General features: G+C 35.5%; 1 protein-coding gene across 2 annotated transcripts in view; it reads right to left on the bottom strand.

The window, feature by feature from the left end:
• The window catches only part of REV1 (REV1, DNA directed polymerase), a 47806-nt gene extending 22116 nt beyond the window's left edge, over window positions 1–25690 (bottom strand). The window contains exons 1-11 of one of the 2 annotated variants that reach the window (XM_009276130.1): window positions 25634–25690; window positions 24658–24790; window positions 22717–22885; window positions 16292–16441; window positions 13466–14172; window positions 11468–11575; window positions 9833–9949; window positions 4938–5067; window positions 3800–3928; window positions 2968–3122; window positions 447–566 (exon numbers count right to left, since the gene is read on the bottom strand). In XM_009276130.1, the coding sequence (XP_009274405.1) occupies window positions 447–566; window positions 2968–3122; window positions 3800–3928; window positions 4938–5067; window positions 9833–9949; window positions 11468–11575; window positions 13466–14172; window positions 16292–16441; window positions 22717–22885; window positions 24658–24790; window positions 25634–25684 (1969 nt within the window). In that variant the 5' untranslated portion in view covers window positions 25685–25690. Of the gene's footprint in view, window positions 1–446; window positions 567–2967; window positions 3123–3799; window positions 3929–4937; window positions 5071–9832; window positions 9950–11467; window positions 11576–13465; window positions 14173–16291; window positions 16442–22716; window positions 22886–24657; window positions 24791–25633 lie in introns of both variants that reach the window. The other variant, XM_009276129.1, reaches the window with a different exon arrangement.
• Between the last annotated feature and the right edge of the window lie 523 nt (window positions 25691–26213).

The following is a 26213-nucleotide window of genomic DNA, read 5'->3' as shown; positions in this document are numbered from 1 at the left end:
CTGACTTCATACACTCCTTTTTAGAAAGAATACTCTCTTGAGCTAGTTCTCAGTTCTAAGCAAACCCTGTCTCTCTCAGTGCTAAGTACCTGATGTTACTATTTTAACATTCACTATGATACAGCAGGCTAGCACTCACTTGAAATGACTCATCTAAATAATTTTATTAAAGAATATAAGGTTGCATAACATACTAAACTCTGAGCTTCTTCCATAGATCATGCTGTGTGATCTGTAAAATTCTGCTAAAAAAGATGTTTCTCAAAGATACAAAAAGGTCACAGAGATTTGCAGAAATTTCAGAAATTTTCATAAATCAGTGTATCTTCTTTTTTCGGATCATAACCATAGAATAGCATCTAAACTTGTTTGATCCAGAACACAGATTTGTAGCTGAAAGTGTTTTAGTATCAGGAAACAAAATGTCCTGTAAAAGAAAGGAGTACCTGGAAGACTGGTAACAAGTTGCCCTCTGATAAAATCATCCACTTCTTCAGGTTTTAAGTGATACTGTCCATCTGGTTTTGCTTTACGAGTTGCCATTCTGGCCAGCAGAATATTGGAACCTGTAAAAACAACAAATTAAAGTATGTCTGTGGTAACTTCTGTCTTCTCAATTAGAATGCCGCAGTTCAACAGTCAAGGAAAAAAATGCAGAAAGTGTAGTTAAATTCTTTGTCTTTTACAAAGAATTTAATGAAATAGATACTGCAAATATAAATTAATATATTTCCAACTTAGCAACTAGCAGTATTTGTGATTACAGCAGTGTAACTGTAGTGGTAACTGCAATTGCAAAGTTAAAACCAACCAAACAAAAACCCACCAAAAAACCCAAAACAACCAACAAATAAGTGCAGGACACTTCACTAAGAACACTGAATTTATTTGTCTTGGTTATGTTCTACACATGTAGAGGTAGAGATAAACAGTTAAGTGCAAATGGCTGAAAATTTAGAAGTGTAGTATTTTAACACTGCAGAACTTCAAAAAGTCCACTGTGGTCAATGTAAATAATACTTAGGTGACAATTCTATCAAGTATATTATATGTGAAATACTGGAATTAAGCTAATATTTGGGCCTGAGTATTCACTAAAAATCCAATGACTTTATTAAATGATTATATGCACTCATAAAGCGTGGTGGAAACAAGACCTGTTTGAGCATTCTTTCCTCCCTGTTTATAGGCTTATTCATGCCCAGCCAGCAAGATCTCTGAAATGATACCCAAACAGATTCATTATTGCCACTCAAACACCCTGTTCTAAGATAAAGCAAACTGACAAAAGGTCAAGGGAATTCACAACTCAGAGCACTGTGTGTTACTGTTGCTCTTCTCCTCCCACCTATGTTCACACTCTTTTTGTCTATTCTAAAATTTTAGTCAATAAGAACAGTAACAGTTTCATGTGCACTGTTTCTTCCGAGAGGTTAAATTGATGAAACAATTAATGACAGATTCCTCATTCAATTTCCTATTTAAACCTGGGGGATTCATGTTTTGTCTATAGAGTACTGAAGATTTCTGATCCTCTTATTTATCAGACATACCAACATAGCCTCTAATACCATGAAATCTCAGTGATTTACCTTCTGCAATGTATTATTCCCACAACACTGAAGTAAAGTAGGAAAAAACTAATACCTCACTTAACAAATGAGAAACCAAGATACAGGATGTTTATAGATGAGTGTTTAATCTTTCACTAGTATTGTTTAAATCAGTTTAGTTTAGCCACTAAAATCTCTAGGGTAAAAATTAAATTTATTCAACTGGCATAAGCATGTCCTTTTTAATTTCTCTCTAATCAGACAATGGTGTTGAGAGGAGATCTCAATGGTGTAACAGTATCTATTCAGATTTACATTTTATTGTATTGGTACAACTTTCCCATTGAGCAACATATAAATCACTTACACAAGATGTATGCTTCTGGCAGACCATGTTTTTGAAATAAGTACTCTACATTCATGTAATAGTACAATTGTTTCCTCCTTTTTATTTACTTAACAATGAATTATGAGTGAAGAGACAAAGTCTGTGTAGCGTACCTACCATATGAATTTTTAGAAGGGATACCAAAATTATTTTCCAGTATCTCACACAAATTGATTATCAGAAAAAAAAAATTGCTCATAGGTATTTGCCTCTTTCAATCAGCAAGAGAACTATGGTAACAGATTAGAAAGTAACGCTTTAAAAACTCCGCTTTAAAAATTCCGCTCTTTCTATAGAAAAAACAAACACACTAAATAAGCATATAAAAGAGAAAACAAATGTGTTTCAGTTCAAAACAAGATGCAAACAGGAGTCCAGGGAATTACAGTCCTGTACTATGATATCATCAGAAATAAAGGAAGAATTCTGCTTACAGTAATGAATTTCAGCATGTCTCACAAGTGGATTTCATACACTTATATACACTCGGTACATTTATTTACAGATACTCAACTCTAGTATTAATTAGGGACAAAAACAAAGGAGAAAGGAAGGGGCCAAGTGAAAAGAAATCAAGGAAGTCTTTTCAGATGTGTGATTTCATATACAATACCTACTACAAATCACACAAATCTTTGCTTTCAATACCTTATAATAATTATGCTAAATCATGCCACCCCATAAACTCTTACTGCTATCCCTGATAAGGAACAGAAACTGTGCTCATTTTTCTATTTACTGGAAAAATACAGTAGCATTTCATAAAAATGAATGTAAGAATATCATACAGATGGAATTGTAGCATACTGTTCAGATAACAAAGGAGAAGTGATAGCAATTTTATAAGCTTTTGCTTAAAACTTTCCACTTCTGAAGATTTTCTTGCATTTCTATTTACACTAATTTAATGAAAATGGCAATACATTCCGTATCGCACAAACAAGAGTTTTAGCAATCTTACATAGCTTTGATACACCTAACAATAGCAGGCACTGCTTGGAAACAGAAATGAAATAAGGTACTTACCCATCCCAACAGAAGCAGTGCATTTAGTTTGGGCTTTGATTTCGGTGCGGATAGCATTTGCAAGTTCATCAGGAGTCAATCTGGTCTCTGTAAGGATTTCAGTGATATCTACTAGTGCTTCATCACAACTGACTGCTTCGATGTTATGAGTATAGCTATCAACACAAAGTAAAGGAGGTGAAACACCAGCAACAGCTCACCATCTGTTAAAACAAATATGTTGCAAATAAAGTCTTCCTTTTGTGGTGGCATTTCCCCGATTATTTTGTATCACACATCACTTACATATTAAAAATGCTAAACCAGCAAATTACAGTAACATTACGAATGTAGGACTAATTTCAACATGCATCATGATTTTAAAGGAACAGCTGGAAAAGGAGTTGAATACTTATTTTTCATTGACAATAACAAATTTCCAGTTTTGTTCAAGTGCATTTTAAACCAGAAAGTAGTTTCTAATAGATGTTACTCTAATAACCCATTCTTAAGCTACTCAAAAAAAACCTCTTGGAAGAATCTCACTACTAAGCAGGGATCTGCTTCTCATGGTGTAATCAGTAAAAAATTTAACAATGACTCCTTTGGAAGTCAGATGTTGACTGTTTACAGGATTTGGCTTCAAGATAAAAGAATGTTCTCAAGCAGCACCATGCTCAAAATAACAAAAATACTACAAAAGGAAGATCTCAAATAGGAATGACTTTATTGAAGCTGAAGAGCAACATGGAGCAGGAAATACTAGATTGAGTAATGGCATTCAGCAATGGCAAATAAAATATGCTTGATAACCTTACCATGAAAGATCATGTAAACGAACAGCATATGTTACCTTGCTAATATTTCATATACTGTCCGCGCAACTTCTTTGTACGCATCAAAATCATACGAAACTGCTTGAAGATTTGGACACAACTTTTTTGCTTGGCCAAAAAACATTCCATTCTTTATTCCGACTTGTCTAAAATTAAATAATAAAAAAACCCCAAGTAAACACAGTACCAACTTTTCCACAAATTAGTATGGGATATTTCCGAACGAAGTATTAGTCTTTTCCCACAAAAATGAATTATCAATAAAAAGGAATTTAGTCCAACTGCTAGCAACTTAATAGGTAAGAAAAATAACTGCAAATAGAGTATTTGAATTAGCTGTATAATATTCAGGCATGCAGCACGGACAGCCTGCCTTTGGGAACATGCTTAAGACAAAGAAAAGGTCTCCAGAAAGCACTACTTGCTATCTTCTGTTTCAAATTAAAACCACACATATATTACAGTGACTAAGGTAACTGGATCTTACATTCCACTGTGCAAGCTTACAAAATTATGCTCTCATAATAAATAAACTCTAACTTTCTGAGATACAAATATAAGCCTGCCTACCCTAGCATGCTTGAGAAACGTTCCAGTGAAGGAGTAATTTCTGGACTATTATTTCTATCAGGAAAGAAAATCGTATTTCTAACACTGTGCTTATATTTATAACAAGTTGTCTCATATTCTGAACATTTATAAGCTATGTTATTGGGGATGCCTAACATAATCTGTGCAATAAATGGTTTTAAGTTTAGTAATCACACTTAAATGTCTGATTTTAACTAAAACCTTCAGTAATAAAATGTTCTTAATTCCATAAAAGAATGCAATTTTGATACAAAGAAGTGAAGATAACATTATGAAATCAACAATATCACAGTGAATGGCATGAGGTTTTCCTTAACAGGCTTTGTTTCAAGTAACATGTAGGTTAGGTTGAGAGCTATTAAGCAGTTTAAAAAGCAGCAGCATCCATAGGGAAGATCTTGTGTTAAATTCTAACAACCTATATAACTACAACTTTTGAAAACATTAAAAAAAATTCCTCTCTAGATAAACTTAAAGAAACTGACTTAACAGCTGCTATTTTTGGACATTTTATGCCTATCTGTATGAGATTTTCAAGCAACCTGATAGGTAACTTTTACCTACCTGGCTTCATAACTACAAGAAGCTATTTCAGCCATGGACAGAACAGTGAGATCAAAGTCAGCTCCATTCACATGTGTGGAATCCGGATGCTCCCAGACTGATGAGTCCAGCTTATCAGGTAATCTAATTTCTGCTTGGAAAATAATATTTATATTTGGTTTTATGTTATTTTTCTTAAGAGTTCAACAGAATGAATGTGAATAAAATAAAAATTATGGATTTTATTTCATACAATTTCTATACTGCTACCTGTTGATGAAGAGGTTCTTAATAGTATATTGATTCATATCATGGTCCAGAAAAAACCAACACAGACACCTCCCCATAGTAATCTCTCTCTGCAGATACGTCTGTACATATTATTGAGAAGAATATTATGCTACAGAAAAACTCTGTTTCTATTTTCCCCCAAATTACTAGACAGCAGCTTGTTGGTGACTACATACAACATACTGTAAAATAAGACTGATCTCAGTTAGCTTTAATGACAATAAAAATGATCAAACATTTGAGGCTAACTGCTACATCATATCCCGTAAACAAATACAAGACACTCAAAAATTTACCAACTGCTTGGCTGAACGAGAAGACCTTAACTACATTCCTTTTTACAAAAAGCACAACTACTTCCAAAACACAGAAATTAAATTCAGAATACAGACCCACTTTTTATCATACTGACAACCTCTTACTGAAAACTATTTTTCTAATAATCTAGATACCACAAAGTGATTTTTAAGAAGTAAAATAACCAGAATGCTAATTAGCTCAAATTAAAAAACACTAGCTAGAAACTTGTATTTCCTTTAACACTCTTATGGCGATATTGATTGACCAAACTTCTGCTGTTACTTCCCAATAATTCTCTCATTAGGATGTGTTAACTTCTTTCAAATATCACCATAAATTTATCTTGGATCAAAATGATACTATTATAAATACTGCAACCCCAGACTTAAAATGAGACAGACCTCCCCTAATTCTATAAAACTTTACTGCATGCTCTTAGATAAATTTTAAAGAGTCCTCCAGGCCCACTGCATACTAGGTACTAGAACAGAATTCCATGACACTGAATACTGGAATCAAGTAAGTCATTTTCTATTCCTTTCCATTTGGGTTTTCACAGTATGTAAACCTTGAAAGACACATGCCTATACTCTAAATCTAAATCAGTCTGAAAAAATGGCTAGATGCAAAAACTACTATGCTCTTCCAAACTCCCCATCAGCATCAAAACAAGGTATCATACAGACAAAAAGCTTCTATTTACTTAAAATGAAATCCAATATGTATGTTATAGTTCTTTTTCATTACTGTAGTCTATTTAATACCATACACCTTTGTAATATAATAAACAGGGAATTTTCTTCAGAGTGCCACAATGCCTGATTATATTTCATGGTACTAACAACTTACACGCTGACAATTTGACTGAAAGGAAACATGGTGCTATGTGCACATACGACTAGTTATCAGACCAGAGAAAGTGTTGTAATAAGTGAGTGGAGACAGCAGGGGTAGAGCCTGACTCATGTGAAAAACTGCTTTTATTCAGAATTTCTGCTATATTTGTGCACCTTTTTATGTCTTAAATATTTTAATGTATGATGAGCTCAGTAAGTTACCTAAGATGTCTGCAACTGAAAATCAGAGCAAAATTATGCCCCAAATAAAGATAAGAGTGACAAGAACAATTTCTTTAGTCCATGCCTTCCTGTGCCCTGGCCTGAGATGATGCTGTCATCTTGTCTATCTTCATTGGACTCGTCGACTTTTTCCACATCGCAGCAGAGCAGATCCCCCCATGAGCTGATGGAGTCACTTCATGTGAAATTCAGGGCAATGCAGAACACATTGTCCTCAATGGAAGGCAAGGTAGAGAACCTCTCATCAAAAGCTGGGAAACTAGACAGGCACATGGTGAATGTGGAGCAACGGATGGAGAAATCAGAGGCCAGGACCCAAGTCTGTGAAAAAGAAATCGCTGAGAATAAATCTGTGACTAATATGATGGTTAAAATCTGCTGCTCTTTAGAATGAAAAAAGGGAGATACTAGGGTTGAGGGAAAGGAAGCCTAGAAAACATTCACATCTTGGGCATCCTGGCCATGGAAAAGAGACCCCAAACTATGAAACTTGATTAACATATGTGAATCTTCTATCTTTAGAACATGAATGTTAAAGATGGCACATATGTAGAGAAGTAATTTCTACTACCCAGAAAGGCTATCTCCAATTTGGAGATTTAGGGTGAGAATGATAGCAAGTTTTTAAATTTAAAAGTTATACATTTTTGGATGAATTCAAACAAGAAAAAGAAAGTATTGCATAAAAGATTCAAGATTCTATTGACACTAGATATTTGTCTAGCAATGCAGATCAAAGGCAGGAACCAGTATCACTAAAGAAGTAATTTGCAAAAAAAGAAGTAGCTGAAGCAGCAGAATTCAGTATTTGGTCAAAAGTGATTCATAAGGGTTCATCTTTGTTTATTTATTTTTTGTTTTATTTGGGGTTTTTTGTTTGTTTGTTTGATTGATTTTTTTTTTTAATTTGGAACATTTTTTTCTAATAAGCAAGACCTGGAGAAGGCAAAATCAGAGAACAGCCTGGAAATCATGAAGCATCAAAAAATGAAGTGGGTTCCATGTTGAAGCATGGATGTAAAAATATGCTCGTGTTCAAAGTTGGTCCCAACTACCTTTTTATTTCATTTATATAACATGTCCCCAAACAGAACTGTGTATGTTTAACAGCATAATTTATCGTTCTGTATTTTTGATATTTTAGAAAAAGTACTCATGTGATACATGTGCCTACTGGGCCATATTTACCTCTGGCATGGCACAATTAAACACATGCTGTGAAGTGTTTCACATACACTTTCTAAGATACTGTGATGTTAGAAAAGCCTAACCTGCAATTCCATCTTTTCATCTAAGACCATAACTAACTGTAATTTCTTTTCTCCAAAAGGAAGACAAGCCATGTACTTATGAGAATGCAAGCAGAAACAACAGGTTGTATTTTTCGTTGATAAAAAACATTGTACATGGAGATAAAAATTAATAAAGAGACTAAAAAATATTATGAACTGCAGCTAATGAGATAGAGACTATAAAAAGAGCGTTAGGAAAAAATCCTTTCACCAAAACAATAGGTTGCACAATCAGACTAAGTATCAAGAAAGAAAGAGCTGCCTGCCTGTGTGCAAGCCAGTGAGACTGGATGCTGAAGTTAAAGAAATGAATGTGTGGATATCCAGAAAAAGCTGCTGCAGTAAGAAACTGAGTTTGTTATACAATGAGGCTGAAATCTGCTGTACCCTTAAGCAATAAATATAGTAGAAGAGATACTACTGAATTTGTGAATCAGAAAGAACATGCTAGATATCAGCTAAACTTCCGTAATTTAACTGCCTCACTCTCCAAACATCACTTGATTGTATGAAGTCACACCCTTATCCAGTGTAAGGTCCTAATAAAAGTTATGAAGCCACTGTATAAAACTGAACTACCAATAAACAGTTCATACACAAGCTATACTACAGAAAAATCCAACTCCATGAAAACCACAGCTATCTTTGCAATGCACTTGTACATGGCATTGCAAACAACACAGCAGAAGCTAAGTCTGGAGCATCCTGAAGAGTCCCTAAAAAGGCCAGTGGGTTCCACAAACATATATTCTACTTCAGTAGGTATATTCTACTTGCAGTCTCAAACTACTGCAAAAAGACAAATAAAATGCCATCAATTCCTGTAATACCTTGTTTCCAAATGTCTTTGAAAATTGGCAAAATTCATTAGTTTGGTGTTGTTTTTTTTTTAAAGTACTCACATTTCAGAAACAACCATGGAAGAACAACCTGTCTTTTTCCACCTCTTGTATCAACAAAATAACTCACTGAGGTGTAAACTTTATAACAATAGTACTTGCTACCACAAGGTTGGTAAAAAATGCATATACAAGGGCCAAAGGAGAAACTCGGCTTCCAAATCTAAACTGAAATTAAATAGCATCTGCCCCTTGTATATGCACTTTTTACCAACCTTGTGGTAAAAACTAAGTTTCAAGCTGATTAAGCAGACCGTTGGAGGAAAAAAGAGAAACAAGTTGCCAATGTTTAGCAATACACTTTCTTATACTAAATGCAGTTCAGGCAGTATAATAATAATAAAACTTGTTAATAAAAGTATGTTTTGTTTACATTAATATACTACTACTTGAGGACACAGAAAGTAACAAATTTCTAAATTACTGCAGGCAAGTAAGGAATTCTCAAACTACGACAGATGCCCTGGTTTTGAGGAAACAAAGTACCGGAGAGACAGAACTCACGGAAGTTGCACAGACTTTCCAGAAACCTAAAATGCTCTAAGGACCACCCAAATTAACTCATTCTACACAGATAATGTACATATGCAATTCAAAAGCCAACTTCAAACAATCAATTTCTCACTGGCCATGTGCTGTCATTTCTACTTTTATAGCAAAAAAATTTTAGTAGCCTTTTAATACTTATTTTGTACCTTCTTCTCTATAATAGACTTACTCAGAATGAAGTGATCCTGGACAATCTGTATTTATTTCTTATTTTAAATAATTACTTAACATTATATCTTATACTCAACCGCAATGAAAGTGAGTAAAACCTAAAATTACTCTAAAATAATTCACCCATATTGAGCAAAGCTACTAACAAGAAGTCACAGTGGCATGTTATTACTGAGGCCACAGAGCACCGTGTTGTCCAAAGACATTTCTTTTCTGAAATCCCCCATGTGAAAAACACAGATTTATCCACTGTGCACTTATTAATAATTTTAAGGAAAAAGTCTTCAATAACAAAAGTTAAAAACATACAGACAAACAAACAGACTTATCTGTACCTGCTTTGCCATTCAATAGCTTATTCTGGTAATATTGCTGTTCAAGCTGGGGGTTTGCACCAGGGCGCAGTGGTGCCTTTCCTGCACCTCTGTTACTAGTAACAGCTACTGGTTTTCCTGTGGAGAAGAAATGCATGTACTTATAAGTCAACATCTGTAATAGCTTACAGTTTAGTAATAGCACAACTAGGGTAAGATCATAAAGATGTCTGCTTTCTTTTTTTATAATTTCTTTCAAGCTTATACATTGTTACAGCATTAAGGAGGAAACAGCTATGAAAGTGACTTTGCATTGCAACTATGAATTTGCTGTCTTAATTGCAGTCACGTGTAAAGAAGAAAAGTTTTAAAGAGTGAAAATACAGCCATACTAGTTTGTCTTTAATAACAAGTATAAATGGAAGCTGTGAAACTTCACCAACACCCTAATGATCCATTAGTTTAAGACACAGCAAACACTGTACTTATTTTAAATACTTTATCATGTTTATTAGCTAAATTAGAAGAGTATAGACATACCAACACACGCAGTCCAACTTGTTTAATTAACTGTACAAAATCAAGTATTTAGTAAACTTTTCACTTTTTAGTAGTATCAACACCTCCATAATTTTTCTACAGGAAGCTAATTTATGCACTAAAAGTTCTGGCAGACTTCCATGGAACAGAAAAAATATTTGCAGAAAAGTCCTAGGTTCTTTATATTCCAGTAATGGAATTTGAAACTTGGCAGGAAATAGAGTTTTAAAGACGCAAACATACCAGGAGTATCTTTGGTTCAGTTGCATCTGCCTTTGGACAGAAGAGAGCAAAGGAATTGTATGTACAGCTTACTCTTCTTTCCCAAGGTCTATGATAGCTGGGTGTCAGAAGGTCACCGCTGCACCAAGTCTTCAGACTCGTGCATCACCAAAGTTCAGTGTTTGCACAGAACAACTAGTATCTCCATTTCTGAATGGTACACTTGTTAAAAAATCACCAAGACTTGCTAAGGTGCTCCACTAACTCTTCCTATGCCCTAAGGATGATCACACAACTCAGACAATGCCAACTGAATCGTTCATCTTCCAGGTCTTATAATACTTCATGTATAAGAGCTTAGATAGAAAAGGGAAGGAGAAGCAAATTTCCCTTGAAAAAGATGAATCAGGCAAAGAGACGATTAATTTTCAGCCTTGACCTTTCCACTTTTCTAGTTAAACAAAACTCCTTACATTACTTCAGGAAAATTATTAGGATATCCCATTCTTTTTTTGTTTAATTTTTTTTTTTTTTTTTAAACAGAGAGTGACCAAAACCCACTTTTGGTACAACTAGAATTTGATCTCAAATTTCTAATATGGTAGATTTAAGTCTCAATAAGATACGTGCACTGTTATAGAGAATGGTTACTCCAGATTTTACTTCTCTCTTCTTACTTTAGATACTGAGAAGACAGCAAGGAGAATTCCAGTTCTCTCTTCCACTTGCTTTTGGATTGTGAGAAAGTAAGCAGGAATATGAAAGTTGCATGGTCTATCAAAGACGCCAGAAAAAAAGATTAACATGCAAAGTTCATTTTGTAAGTGTGCAAGTTTGGTTTTGTTTTTAAAGGCTTTACTGAGTAAACTGTAACATGTAGAATGAAATACTGACCTTTGAGATCTGGTCTATTTCGGATAGCCACAGACACAAAGAAGCAATCCATATCCACGTGCATTATACAGCTCTGTGGCTTGGCTGAGCTCGCAACAGACACATTACCTAGTATGAAGATACACCAATAGAAAACTTGAACCCTAATTTATACACTTTGGTACTACTCACAGTAGTCATCAAGGACTATTATCAAGTTTTTACCACCTTAAATTATAAAGATTTTTGTTTCTTCTCACCAAAAAGATATTTACATTTACAAAATTCTCAGAGAAATGTAAACATAAAAAGTGGACAAACAGCCTAAACAATGCATCAACTTACAGTTTCCATTTTATTTTCTCATAATTAACACCTTCTACCTAACAAGTTCCCCCAACCCAAGGAGATTAACGCATATTGTGGGAACTGGATCTTAATTTTGCTATGTTAACACTGAATCTGGAACAGAGAACTTCACTCCTTCTTGTTCATTAATCAGAAGACTGTTCCAAAAGATAAAAAAAGTTTAGCTGCACTAAAAGCTACCATTAATTCTTCATGGAACACACCAAAATTAGTTGTAAACCTCCCATGCAACTGGATTTTGTCATTTCTGTACCTACACTCATGCAAACATTCAGCAAAGATGAGCAAGATAGCTCCAGACTGAAAAACTTAAATGCCTGAAGCACTAGAAATACTTGTGTCAAGTATCCTAGAAGTTCAAGTCTGCATGTCTATGTTCCTGACCTACCGAAGGAGGCTATGTCTAACAACAAAAAAATCTTAATTTGAACAATGCATAAAGTGTAACAGTGAAAAAATACGTCAACACATCAAGTGAATTGTTCTGCTTAACATCTGAGTTAATTACTGAGTAATCAGAAAAATGTTTTCCTTTTTTTAATAATTTACCATTTGAACTCATTCTTTGAAAAGTAAGGACTGTCTTATAAAGGGCATATTTACAAATCAAGTGATCAAGTTAATGCTTAAGAAGCTGCTACCTGTCAACTGAAACACAGTCATTAACTATTTGAATACTCTAGGCCAAATCAAAGAGAAAATAAAAATATATTAGCTTATACCATACTTTGATGGAAAAAAAAATACACATTAGGGTAGTTCGTAAGCTAACATGTTTTATAACTCAGGTGTCCTAGCACAAACACAGAATCAGTTAATTTAAATATCTAACAATAATTTTTTAGGATGTGGTAATTATTGTCAAGCATATTTTCATATGATTACAAGCGAATATTTTTACAGCACAACAGAGTCAGAATGTCTTTGATAGTACAGAGCTAGCCTTTTAATTGAGAAAAACTGTAAATGAGATTCTAAAGATGCAAACTACTTCATCTACACTTGTAATGCTTTGCCTCTCATGAATTACACATTTTTTTCGTGTTGGCCCTTGATGTAATGACATAAAAAAATTCTCTTTTGTCACAAGCCAGGTTCAGAAGTCTCATATGACACTGCTACCCATTTAAACAGACCCAGAGGTATATAAAACTCTTACTAACAAACAAAAAAAAAAAAAAAAAAAAAAAAAATTTTAGTTCACTTCCAAATGTTACTCATCTTTTAAATTTTCACATTGAACTATAAGGAGCAAGGTTTTTTCTTCTGTTTTTTCCCTTTAGATTTTCACACAGCAACTACAGACTTGTGTATTCACAGCAACTACTTACTTGTGTATTTAGAGATATATAGTATTTTTTCCCCTTCCACATATCTTGGTGAAGTCAGGAATATTATTTCTACAAGGAGGAATTGAATATAGACCAGAGTATCACATTAAGTCACATTTTAAGTTAAAAAAACCCAAACACACAAAACCAAAGTAGTTAGATCCTTTAGTTTTCAGTGCATCAAAGTCACCAAGCTTTTCCAGATAGCCTGACTTTTATGTGAATATTAAATACTAACCTACTTAGTCTCAGTTAGACATTTAATGTACAAAGATATAAGGCACCTTCTCAACATAAACCTTCTTAAACAAGTATCTACCTGCGTCAGTTTTAAGTGCAGACCTGCCTGCTTTCCATTTTTTTAATTTTTCCCTTCCTGGAAAGACACCGCTGTTTTTTCTCTGCAGGCTGTTGACAAACTCTGTCAATTCACACTTCCATGTTGATATATGATGCAGTCTTGAACGTGAATAAAAGTCAGAAATAAAACTACAATCTGAAGGTTTGGACACAGGTAAGGAAGCTGCCTTGCTAGGAGTAGGTACAGAAGTGCTTTTTGTGCTTGAAGGCCCCTGAACAGTGGAGTGGTGAGCACCATTTATTTTAGCATTACTGTGCAAAGATGAAGATGAATTACTCATAGTCCTATGTGGATTCCATGAAAAGTCTGTATTTTTGTTGCTTTGCTGCAACTGCTGCGTTGTGCAGTCTCTAAAGTCAACCATGCCTTTTTCAGTCTTCCCCTCCTCCTGCACAGGGCCTGGGGAGAACCTACTTGCAACACCGTTGCCAGAGGGCACCAAGCAATCCTGTGTCTTTAAGGCACTGGTAGAAGTGTGTGTGTGTCCGTTAAAAATGGCAGTGCTGTCTTTGTGAGACTGAATCCCATTTTGTTTCCGTCCGGGAAGGATCTGCTCCGGCTCCGTAAATCCAAAATCATCACTTTCTTCTTCCTCTTCTTCATTCCAGCAACTTATTCCATTGGGTGTGATCTCGTTTTCCATCTCACACTTTTTAATATGATTTCTGAAACACATATAATTATTTAATACCATATCTTTTATAAAAAAGGCACATTTACAGGTCATTTCAAGTACTAAGTATTTATCTTCCTAATTGTTATCTGTATATACTTGAGTAGTTTTTACATTCTTGAGACAATTATCTCAAACTCTGAGCCGTCTCAGAGTCACAAAATACTGTATTGCTGTACAAAAGATTTCACAGATTTGGTGTATTATTAACGCAGCACTACCAAGAGTTTACACGGGAGTGACCAAAATCATGCTCACATTAGAAAAGCTGTTTCCAAGGCCTTTAATTTGACCAGCAGTCTCCAATCGAATTACAGTAATTATTTATTTGTTAACAGAACTGTACTACCATGGACAGCATGAATGGTGCAGGAATATGCAAACCATCAGGAGGAGTTATCTTTTTATCGAGAGATGTGATCTTCCTTATCCAGTTACAAACAAAAAAAGAAAAAAAGAAAGTCTACATAGAAAAATTCAATTTTTTAGAAAATTAATTTAGGCTACTATGTTAGATTTATTTTATCTTCTCTCAAGGAAAAATCTGTTCAGGCTCTATAAATCAAACGTATTCTTAGCTTTTGACAAAAACCCAGACAAACTGCTTTTCATCTTTTAAGCATACAAAGTGCTCTGCCACAAGTGCACTGGCAATTTACTTTTACTCTGACAGTGTAGAGGCAAAGTTTACATTCAAAAAATTAACTTTGTAACAAACCCTAAGTGGAATTAAAACCAAAGCCTTCAAGAGTTGTGCATACTCTTGATCTGCTGAAAAAAACCAACCATCACTCTCAACTCCCAAAGCTAGCAATTTAAGTGCACAAAAAAAAGGCGGGAAATAATTAGCTATCCAGTATACCAGTGAAACCAGAAAGCCAATTAACCATGACAACAATTTGGTTAAGATTATCACAATCACAAATTATATTAAACATAGTATTTTTGAGGAGCTGCATGGTTGAAAGTGGTATATCCAGCAGTACATATTTAGTATCAGTGGATAGGGCAGGCTTTTCAGACTAAATCGTTACTTTTGGAACTCTGAATATTCTTCTCATTTAAAAAACATTAACAATGCAATAAGAGGTGATGGTGATTGCATCACTCATTGTTTAAAATACGGGTAACAAATACTGCTTAGGATATTCATTTTGTAGCACCGGTTTTATTTTTCTTAAATATAGACAAATCCCACTCGTGGTAAAGTCTCCTCAGCATTATGCAGAACTGGATTTTAAATAAATCAGCGGACTATGGAAGAACACAGATCCCCATTACAAATCACTAAGTATAGTATCTTGTACAGCATCCTTGGCCCTGTTTGAACAGTAGCGTTGGACCAGATGACCTCCAGAGGTCTCTTCCAACCTCAACCATTCTATAATTTTATGATTCTTGCCTCTAAACAACAAACGTGCTTCTGAAAAAGATGCAGGAACCCTCTTAAAAAAAAAATCTACCGAACAGTCTGTTCAAGTGGAAGACTTCTTTCCAAATTCCAATTCCTCTGCCAGTTAAGAGTTTCGTTGGTGCTTTCTGTTCTATTCCCTTCTCAAGGTCTTTTAGGAGAATTTTTCATATTGTAATTGGATTTTTTAATCCATCTTCTCTCTCAAGCGTGACTTAAACCTTGGTGTTAGCATACATAAGATACGCTGTGATACGCTGTGAGGTTTTTTTTAAAAGAAGCTAAAGAAAGAACTTAACAACTAGTATGCATTTACATTTGATCCTAGGCACCTTTAGCAAAAGTAATCAAATCATACCAGCTTTTTGTTTTTGAAATGAAGACCTACTTTTCAGTGTCACTAGTCAGAATTCTTTAATGTAGGCCTGTTGCTTCTGTACAGATATGCTACACCCTAGGACTCCTAGGTCACATTATCAAGCAAAGTGTGATCCAAAGACTAGAGACAACACTTGGAGTCAAGGTAACTGTAGTTCTGTCCTAAACTATTTATATAGCTATACCTTACTTTAAATTTCAGTGCCTCAGAGCTTCCCTCTTATAAAGCTGAAATGAATTTTAAAAATGCTATATAGTTATAAATGCAAACCCATTATGGGTGAATGATTAGCATCTGTATTACAAGATCAGAAACACTTACACCCTGTTGAGATCTTTAGCTATATTGCTTGGACCTGGCATGGCATCTTCAGGTTTGCATATGCTATTAAAGTTGAGACCTTTTTGAACACTTGACTGCTTGGTGTAAAGCTGATACGGAATGTGCGAGAGGAGACGTCCAGCTTTAATGCTGAAACAAAAAAAAAAAAAGGAACAGGTTACTACTTAAAGACATTTTAAAAAACCCCAACCTTCTATGCTAAAAAATACCTCATGTACAATAAACTATTACTTTGGTCATTACCTTTTGCTGTTCTGCTATATGTACTTGCAGTCCCTTCCACAACTCCTTTCCCACTACTAACTGGATTGAACTGAAAAGTAATTTGTCATGCGGTGACTGGTACTACAAAAGATATTTGCACAGTTGTGTTGGTCAGTTGTCTACATCCATTTCTCTTCTCCAATTGACACACACAAATATTATATCCTAATATTTAATTTCAAAAACAGAGTAAGCAATGCTCAGTCAAAAAAAAATGGTGAGGGTCCAGGTTATTCTAACTGAACAATGCTGACTGAGCTCTTTAACTTGGAACAATGCAAATGCATGTGTTCCAAGCAAATCTGGGTATAATTTGAAGGAAGTCAGCTAGGATGTGGTTCACTATTGAAGAGGAACTACTTTTTCCATTCCAAAAGGGTAATTACTCCTTCTTGTGAGAAAACTCACTGAAGAAAGCTAGACAGAAGAGTAATTTCCAAACAGACCCTCCGTAAATATCTACCACAATCATTCCAGTTCTGTCCTATGTGTTCCACTGTATCTCCCTCTTCTTCTTCTTCCACTGAAACTGTAATTATACGTCAATAACTGCTAAATTCTTCAGGGAAGTCATGGACTCTGAAGTGGAATCCTCTCAAAAATACACCACAGCATGATTTCATCTCTCCACCCCAACGCCTGTTGGTGGCAGTAGAGATAACAGCCTTCGCAGCCTATACTTCACCTCTTCTTCATATACAACTCTTCATATTGAACACTGGGTCAGAGATGCTGAAACTTCTTACAGTAGAGGAACCTCTCTCATATCAAAGCAGCTTAATATTAGTGTTCAGTTTTGAAGATACAATTGGAGTCAAATGTTTGAAGAGAATTTAGCTCAGTGACAGATACTGTTTTTCTATTCTTCAACACCTGAATGCTTTCTCTTGGAGATGTGCTTTTTAACTAGCTCAAATCTGTAGTACTGTCAAGGGAGCTGGACAGTGGAACAAAAGCCCTTAGGAGCTTTCTTGCTGCAATTAGAGAAGAATATAGTGGGAGATCACATTTCCCAATTAGATAAATTAAAACTAGTTAGGCATATACATACAGACCTGGTAAGGTTTCTATGGGAATGAGATAGTAAAAGCAGCCCTAAAAATGTATCAATTAAATATTGTTTGATACATGACTATATAGCATTCATAAAGGAACATAATTTACATTAAACATTGCCAAATAGAGTTAAAAATACACACGGTAAAGTTCCAAAGCTTTCTTGTACAGAAAGTGGTGATGCAGCAACTAAGCGTTTACAATGCCTGGTTAGACTGTTTCTCGTATCACCGCATGAACCTGGGTGCATAACCACCCAAGTAATATTTCAAAATCATTACTGCAATTTCAAGATTATAAAAAAACCACATTTATTTAAGAACTTGTTCATGCTAAGATTTTAGCTACTGGAGTAGCTGCATTACTAGATCAATACACAGTTGGTTTGTTTTTTTTTTCAAACTGTATTAAGATGCAGCAATAGGAATCCTATTCTAGATGCATCATTCAACATCTTTCCCCATTCCACACTCCGTGGATCACAGAATTCATAATCACTAAAAAAATTAGGTTGGAAAGGACCTCTGAAGGTCTCTAGTGCAAACACTGCTCAAAGCAGGGTTATCTTTAAAGTCAGATCAGGTTGCCCTGGGCTGAGTCCACCCAAATTTTGAATATGTCCAAGGGCAGAGATTCCACAACCTCTCTAGGCACCTGTTCCACTGCTTGCTCTCTTTCACCGTGAAAAATCTTTTCCTTAGTCAAAATTTTCTTTGCTGCAACTTACGACTATTGCCTCTTGTCCTCTGGCTGTGCATCTTGAAGAAAAATCTGGCTCCATGCTCCCTGTAACCTCCATATAGGTAATGAAAGCCAGCAATTAGATCCCCTCCTAGTCTCCTCTCCAAGCAAAACAAAACCAGCTTCCTCAGCCTCTCGTCATGTATCACATGTTCCAGGCCCCTATTCATGTTGGTGGTTCTCTGAACTCACTCCAGTTTGTCAGTATCTTTCTTGTACTGAGGAGCCCAAAATCAGACACAGAACTCCAGATGCAGCTTCAGAAGTGCTGAATAGATTGGAAGAATCACTTCTCTTGACCTGCTGGCTATGGTCTTGCTAATGCAACCCAGTATGCTGTTAGCCTTTATCTCCACAAGGGCACAACTGCTGCTCCATGGTCAACTCGTAGTCCACCAGGACCCTCAAGTCCTTCCCTACAAGGGTGTGCCCTAACCAGTGAGTCCCTAGCCGGTCTGGTTGCATGGAGTTAATTCTGTCCCATGTGCAGGACTCTGCATTTGACTTTGTTGAGTTTCATTAAGTTTCTGTCATATAATTCCTCCAGTTTGTTGACTCTCCAAAGGGCAGCCCTGCTCTCTAGTATATCAACTGTTCCCTTCTATTTGCCGTCACCCAGAAACTTGCTGAAGGTACTTTCCACTGCATCGCCAATGTCCACATTGTTAAAAGACATTAAACCACATCTGCCCCAGTATCAACCCTTCAGAAGTGCCACTTTTAACCATTTGCTACTTCGACTCTTAACTGTCGACCACTACTGTCTGAACCAGGCAGTTGAGCCAGTTCTTCACCCAGCTAGTAGCCCATTATCCAATCCGTATCTCCCCAATTTATTAAAAGAATGCAATGGGGGACTGTGTCAAAAGCCCTACTGTAGTCAAAGCAAATGATATCTACTGCTCTCCCGTCATCCAGTCATCTCCCCACAGAAGACAACCAGGCTGGTCCGGTATGATTTGCCACCCTAGATATAGCTTCCAGGAAGGCATCTCCCCATAGCCTTCAGTGACTGTAGTGAAGCTGATCACAGCGCAGTTCCCTGGATCCTCCTTCTTTCCATTTCTGAAGGTAAGCATGACATTTGCCTTTTATGCAGTCTTCTGGAAAATCTCATCTGATTGCCATGGATTTTCAAAGCTGACAGAGAGTGGTGTAGCACTGGTATCAGCTACCTTCTTCAGCTCCCTTGGATGCATTCTATCTGGTACTGTAGAGCTGTATATGTCATGTTTCCTTAAGTGAACCATAATTTATGCTTCCTATATCTTTGGTAGCATTTCTTTGCTCTAAACTCTGCCACTAGGCACACAGGCCTTCAAGGCATGAAAGTAGACCTTGCCACTAAACACTGAAGAAAAGGCAGTATTGAGTACCTCAACTTTTTCCATATCCTTTGTCATGAGGTTGCCCCACCATTCAACAGCAGGCCTGCTCCATTTGCTTCCGATATAGCTATAAAAGCCATCTCCTTCCCCTTCAATGCTTTGCTAGTTTCCAAAAAAAGTTACTGTGTTAAAGTAACGCGGCATCTCTTCTGAAAGCTGTACTGTTTTAGAACTGGTAGCTTTTATTTATTCAAATAGTTTGCATTCTGAATCCTCATCAGAAAAAGGAAATGAAGTGTGATGTACCAGACTAATTTTTTGTTTTTCTGGGGAAATTGTTTTAAACTATTTTCTTCACATTTGTGTCAGATTAACACAGATCTTTAAGAAAAACATTCACTCAACCTGAAAATCAAAATAAGGAATCCACAAATCCTACTGGTAGCTTGTTTTAGAGGTTAGTTATCCTCAATCTCTGAAAAGTGATTTTATTATAAATGTCAAAGAATGCTTTTTAAAAGGATATTCAAATTTGAAAGTCAAGCTCTCAAATCACCTTAATTTGGCTTCCATTGGACATTGCACAACAACCTTTCCAAGCTACGTAATTGTGTCATGTATTTTTCAAATCAAGTAAGAAAGATTTAGAAAGGAGGTCTGCCTGCAAGTGCCTTCCTTCATTTGTTGCAGAAATGGAGAGGTAGCAAAAATATGCAACAAGGGGAGTGCAGAAAGAATGATTTTGTCGCTAAAGCAACCACACATTACTGTGCAATACTGGATTTTGCAACTACTGTTACCACAGGATCTCTATGTGATGCTAATTAAACCAAAACTCTAGAGCTACTTGCATTTAACAACAGGTTTATGAGAGTCTGACTTTAGACGACAGTTCAGAATGTTCACAGTTCAGAACATGCAAAGCTTTTAACGCAGCAGTAAACTTCAACATATGCCTTACCATCCTTGTATAAGTAACTCTGTAACTATCTTACATAGTCCACATGGCATATTCTAAATTATTGACATTTTAATGTCTTTTTGGTGGCTCTCAAACAAAAAATGAAAATAATAGCCATTGTAATAAGTGCTGTGGTAAGTTCATTAATCTTTGGAAAGCAGACAGATGCTATAGTGATAAGCACCAATAAAATACAGGAATTAATTATTCATTCCATTACCAGCACAGAATTTGAGTCACATGCAGTAAGTAAGGAACAGGGTTACAGAGACAAGAAGCAAAAACCGACACTGAATTAGCAATTTGCAACCTGAATTCAATCTTTTCTGTGAAGAGAATGTGGCAGGTACCACAGTGAAAAAAGATGGCATGTGATCATGTAATTAAGGACTAGATCATAATGTGTTTCACACAAAGAAATAAATCAAAGCTCCACAGACAAATGACCTTTTCATTTTGCAACCTTGGATCACAAGACTGAAGATCTAACAACACTGCTTTACCAGCAATTTGTGACAGTAGCATTTTAGGCTTGGTTCTTAACCAAACTAAAAAAACCCAAACCCATCACATTGCACTAACATGATGTGCACATGAATATTCAACAAATTTGGAACCTCTACATCCACTGCACTGATTTTCACAAACTGATCTACTGAGGAGAACATCATTGGGTATTCCATACACAGAGATGGAGTATTTAACCAATGAGTGTTCTTCAATACTGTTGAGAGGAAGGGAAAAAACGAGGGGTTGTTGTGAAATTAGCTTTTATTCCAGATTCTGACACGAACCCTGTTCTACTGAGACAGTGAGTTCCCTGTTTCCTTGTGCCCAACCCCATGTATTTGTCTATACTCAGTTCTTCTGACTTATTCTACAGTACAACCTTCCAGAACCAGGAGATGCAGAACCTGAATACAAGACATCATAAGGAAAAATTTTAGGAGATTTCATACATTAGGTTCTAGCAAGTCTCTACTGAATGTATATACAAATTGATTTTTCCGACTTGGTTAAAATCATAACGAGCTTTAATGGCATCAATGAAAATGGCCACATCTTTCAAATAAACACACACCTACCACCAGTCTTCCAAGTCCTTAAACTCATGGGTGAAGCCCTAAAACTGTTTAACAAATGTACCTAAAGTCCTTTTCAAACTGAGGAACCTATCATTTCTGACTAAAGTTTAAAAAATTTACCTTAAAGATATATGATATGAAACAGCTGAATCCAAAGGACTGAAAATCATCAAACTGAAAACAGGAACTGCAAATAGGATTTTACAAGTATGTATGCAGAAGAGTTCCTTGCCTGTTTCTGCTGGTTGTCTAGGAAAGAGGCTAGTTAAGAACAGCATGACACTAACAATGATTTCCAGAACATATTCCTGCCTGTTCTATTTCCCATGGGTTCCTCAGATGGAAGAAGACAGAGGCAAGCCAGATTAACTGCTCTGAGCCTGGCTATCATCTTTTTCAAAGACCTGAGGACAACTTCAGTTGATTCTATGTATTCCAGTGCATGGAAGAACTAAAGAATATGAATTCTTTGTAAATAAAACATGGGGGTTTTTTTATTTTGTTTTTGTTTTGTTACAAAGTCACAACATAATAAATGTTTAGATGGATTAATTTCAGTTTTATGAAAATGCTTTTCAATTGACATTCTTCTTTATTTACAGATGAAATGAAACTTATGCAATGCACAAGGCAAGAGGTTAAAAAACAATCACCAGGTACTTATTTAAACATACTGAGATGAAGGCTGGTCAATTGATTGGCTATTAAATGGAATCACAGGATAATGTTCAGTTTCCTGACATGCCCGAGACTTTCTGAATGTTCTAAGTGAAGTTTCTTAAGGAACAATCACTAAGAAGCATACCTTCAATGTAACAGTAGTATTTTTACTCAGCTGTTGCAAGGACAGATTTATTTTAAACTAAACCATAATCTCAAAATGCAACCTTCCATAACGATGTTTTTCCAGATTTTTCTTCTTTTTTTTCCAAAAGGAGAAATCTCCAAAAGCAGTAGACCTAAACTTACCTTTCCATGATCCACTCTGGCCGAACTACTTTTTCTCCTTTCAATTCTTTTATTTTGGCATTTGGAAGATTTGTGGCAATGATGTGAGTTGTTTTTGATCTGGAATAATACACGTGGTATTGGCCTCCATGCAACATCATTAGCCGTCTTAACTCATCAGCTGAGGGATCTATAAAATTAAAACCAGAAATATTCCTGTTTTGTGTCAGCAAATACAGTAAGAAAAACAACTTTAATTGCGAAATATGATGCCATGATCAGAAAGAGTGCAAACCATTGTTTTTCTCCTGAAAAACCTTACAAGTTCTTCAAAGAACAAATCAGAAAAGCATTTCTGAAGAAATGTAGAAAACTGTTTCTGAGGAGACTGATTCAAAATGTAAACATTCTACTTGTTATAGAGGATCTTTCCACAACATGTGTGTGTGTGTGTGGGAAATACTCAAGTACATTAAAAAACACTTTACATCAACATAACACAAAATTAGATTAACTCATTTATCTTTTCACCAGAGTTTGGGAGAGTAGTTTATACCCAGAAGCAATAGAAAAGAATTAATATCAAAAGGGTTTAGCAACAGCACAGAACTCCTACTATACAATTTCTGATTTACTGAAGCAGTTAACTCACTCTTTCCTTACCAATTCTTGAATTGTTACAGGGAACAGAGAATACCTTAAAAACTAACATCTCTTCTTATCCCCTCAATCATGTTAAAAAGAGTACTTATTTTGCAAGCAGAGGTGGGGAAAAAAAAAGTTTTAGCTTTTGGGAAACCTTTACAGCGGTGTCACACTGGCACCAAAAGGTTTGGGTCAGCACAAATGGAATGGTTTGAATAGTAAATCTGGCACAAGATACTAAAAAAAAGAAGTTTATCAATACAGGAAAAAAGAAAATTTTTTTAAAGAATACAGTTACAATTCCTTCCAGTGCCCTCCTGTCAACTCTCAAAATATTTCTAACACTTGATTATACCTCTAACTTTTAACTAAAAATAGCACACATTTTCTCCAAGTGTTATCTTTCCTACTTCAGCCTTTTGAACAACCATCTTGTAGAGCTGTATTTAGGAACTAGTACCTTGAAGAATATGCAAATGCTAGATTTTCACTAAAGAAACTGCCTGTATTAAATAATTGATTCAGTTATTTAATATTCACTATTAATAGTTTAACATGTCCACCTTAACCTTTTTCAGTCCGTTTGAGCCCTGTGCTCAAACCAGCACTGCTCCGTATCACAGAAGCTGTACGCATCAGTTATGTAACAGTCACAACATTCCTGGCATAGGTCCCTGAAAAAGGCTTCTGGGAAGTTTCAAAAAGGTTATTAAGCTGCTTTACAGAACCCAGGAGAAATAGGAACGTAAGTATGGTAGATTAAAAATCTTATTCCAGTTAACATGCACTATCAGTCCATCGCAGACAATACATACATATGTCTTACCTCTTCTCTTGTTCCTCCTTCCACTATTAACGGGTTCACTGTCTCAAGCATTACGCCACTCCGAGCAAGAAAACCCCAACATATCCACCCAAACATAAATTTAACGCATACACTCCAAGTCCAATGCAACCATCAATAGTTTTGGAAAATTAAAAACTTAATATATGTAGGAGCATGGAGGAAGTTAAAAGGTTTCATTTCAAATAACAACACTGTGGAAAGGTGGAAAAATTTACTGCTATTTTTATCAATGACCATTCATGTAAATGATTTAGTAAAGTAACATTTATATTCAGAACCTAAATCTGATTTTATATTGAAAACCTTAATCATGAAATACAAAGGAACATAATATACAAAGCATATACAGTAATTGCTATGTATTTACCTAGCTGCAAACTCATGTGTTTTACAGTTTTTTACTCCACTTAGGATGGTAAACAGACACTAGAACAAAACAGAACAGATCCTTAAAAAAAAGAAAGCTTCACCTGTAAAGCCATTGACATAGATGGCGACCCCACTAAAGATACTTGATGAACTTCCATCCCTCTGGTGCTGTATGGCTGACTCTGACCGGAACTGATCCTCCAATTTCTTAACCTTTGCCGACATGTACCCGCCCTAGTTTTTAAGTTAAAACAAAACAAAACCCATGATGCTTGTCTTATTTTCTAATGTTTACAGGCAGAAACTGGTTAATTAAAGACTGGAAAGGTAAGCAGCATTCCTTCAAATTGATTTTGGTTGACATACAGAAGACATATTCTTCTTCCAAATGAAAAAAAGCAAATCCTCCACCCTAAATTCTTATCTACAAGATAAGTGCATCTGGTTACCAACATGGCAGGATTTATTTCATACCTCTGTTATCTTATTCCATAAGAAAAAGATTCTATCTATACAAAATTCTTACAGAATAAATTGTTGTAGAATAAAATATTCTTATAGAATAAAAAGAAAGAAGAAAAAAGAAATAAGGAAACCATGCAAGTTTGGATGCTAAATCGGAGGCCCATTGCCTAAAGAAACAATGTACAGAATACTCATTAAGGTCCATGTATTTTCAGTTCTTAAATATACATGAGACAGTAGTATCATAAATATTTACATAAATTAGGTGCCTCAGTTATTGTTTGTCCAACTATATAGAATGTGGTGAAGACAACCACAAATAGTTTTAAAATTATTTAGTTTAGCTTTTAAATGGTGATTTAAAGCTATTCAAGGGTCTGTACTTATTAATAATGCAATTTAGTGGATTATTGTGAACGAAGACTTCAGAACCTGGTAATTTTAAAAATTTCTTTTGAACTTAATTATGTGTTTTCAAGTGAAGCAAAAGAGTTTAATTTATAGCATACCTTTAGCATATATAACAAAATTGTAAACCCCTTTTAACGCAGTGCCATTTACCTCTTAAAAAAAAAAAAACAACAAAAAAAAGCCACTTGGTTTTGAACATACCCATATTCCCCAGCCATCGCCAGCCCGTTTCCGCCATCCACCCCGCCTCATACTGAAGCTTCTGCATAGGAAGGAAAATGCTTGGTCAATTAGATGTTTGGTAATATCAGTGGCATTTCAATGATGCATTACAGGCCATGTACAGATTATCACAAATATCACATTTTTCAATGGGCTTCACTAAAGTATATGAGTTACACAGTTAACCTAGAAATGAAAAATTGCATAAAAACCTAGTTACTCAGTTTTGTAGTAATGCATACTGTCGCTCCTGCTATGTATCAAAAACCCACACATACGCATTTTGTTCTATTCACCCAGAATACAAAAAACTCATTACAATGTTCAGTTTCTATTATGATTTATTAAATTCTTCCTGTTCATCATACATCTCCTATAAAAAAGGAGTAATAAAAGGTTCTTAAATACAATTGCTACCGTTCATGCAAAATATTGCCCAAGTCAGGACCAACCTTGTATTTCCTATTTGATACTATCTACATGGTGGGATGCAGGCAAACACCTCCTGGTACTAGGGACTGGATTAATTTCACCAGTGGATTTACAGCTAATCATAAAA

Source organism: Aptenodytes forsteri, unplaced genomic scaffold, assembly GCF_000699145.1.
Source record: "Aptenodytes forsteri isolate BGI_AS27 unplaced genomic scaffold, ASM69914v1 Scaffold96, whole genome shotgun sequence".
Classification (NCBI taxonomy): domain Eukaryota; kingdom Metazoa; phylum Chordata; class Aves; order Sphenisciformes; family Spheniscidae; genus Aptenodytes; species Aptenodytes forsteri.
This window is presented reverse-complemented; position numbering and strand designations above follow the sequence as displayed.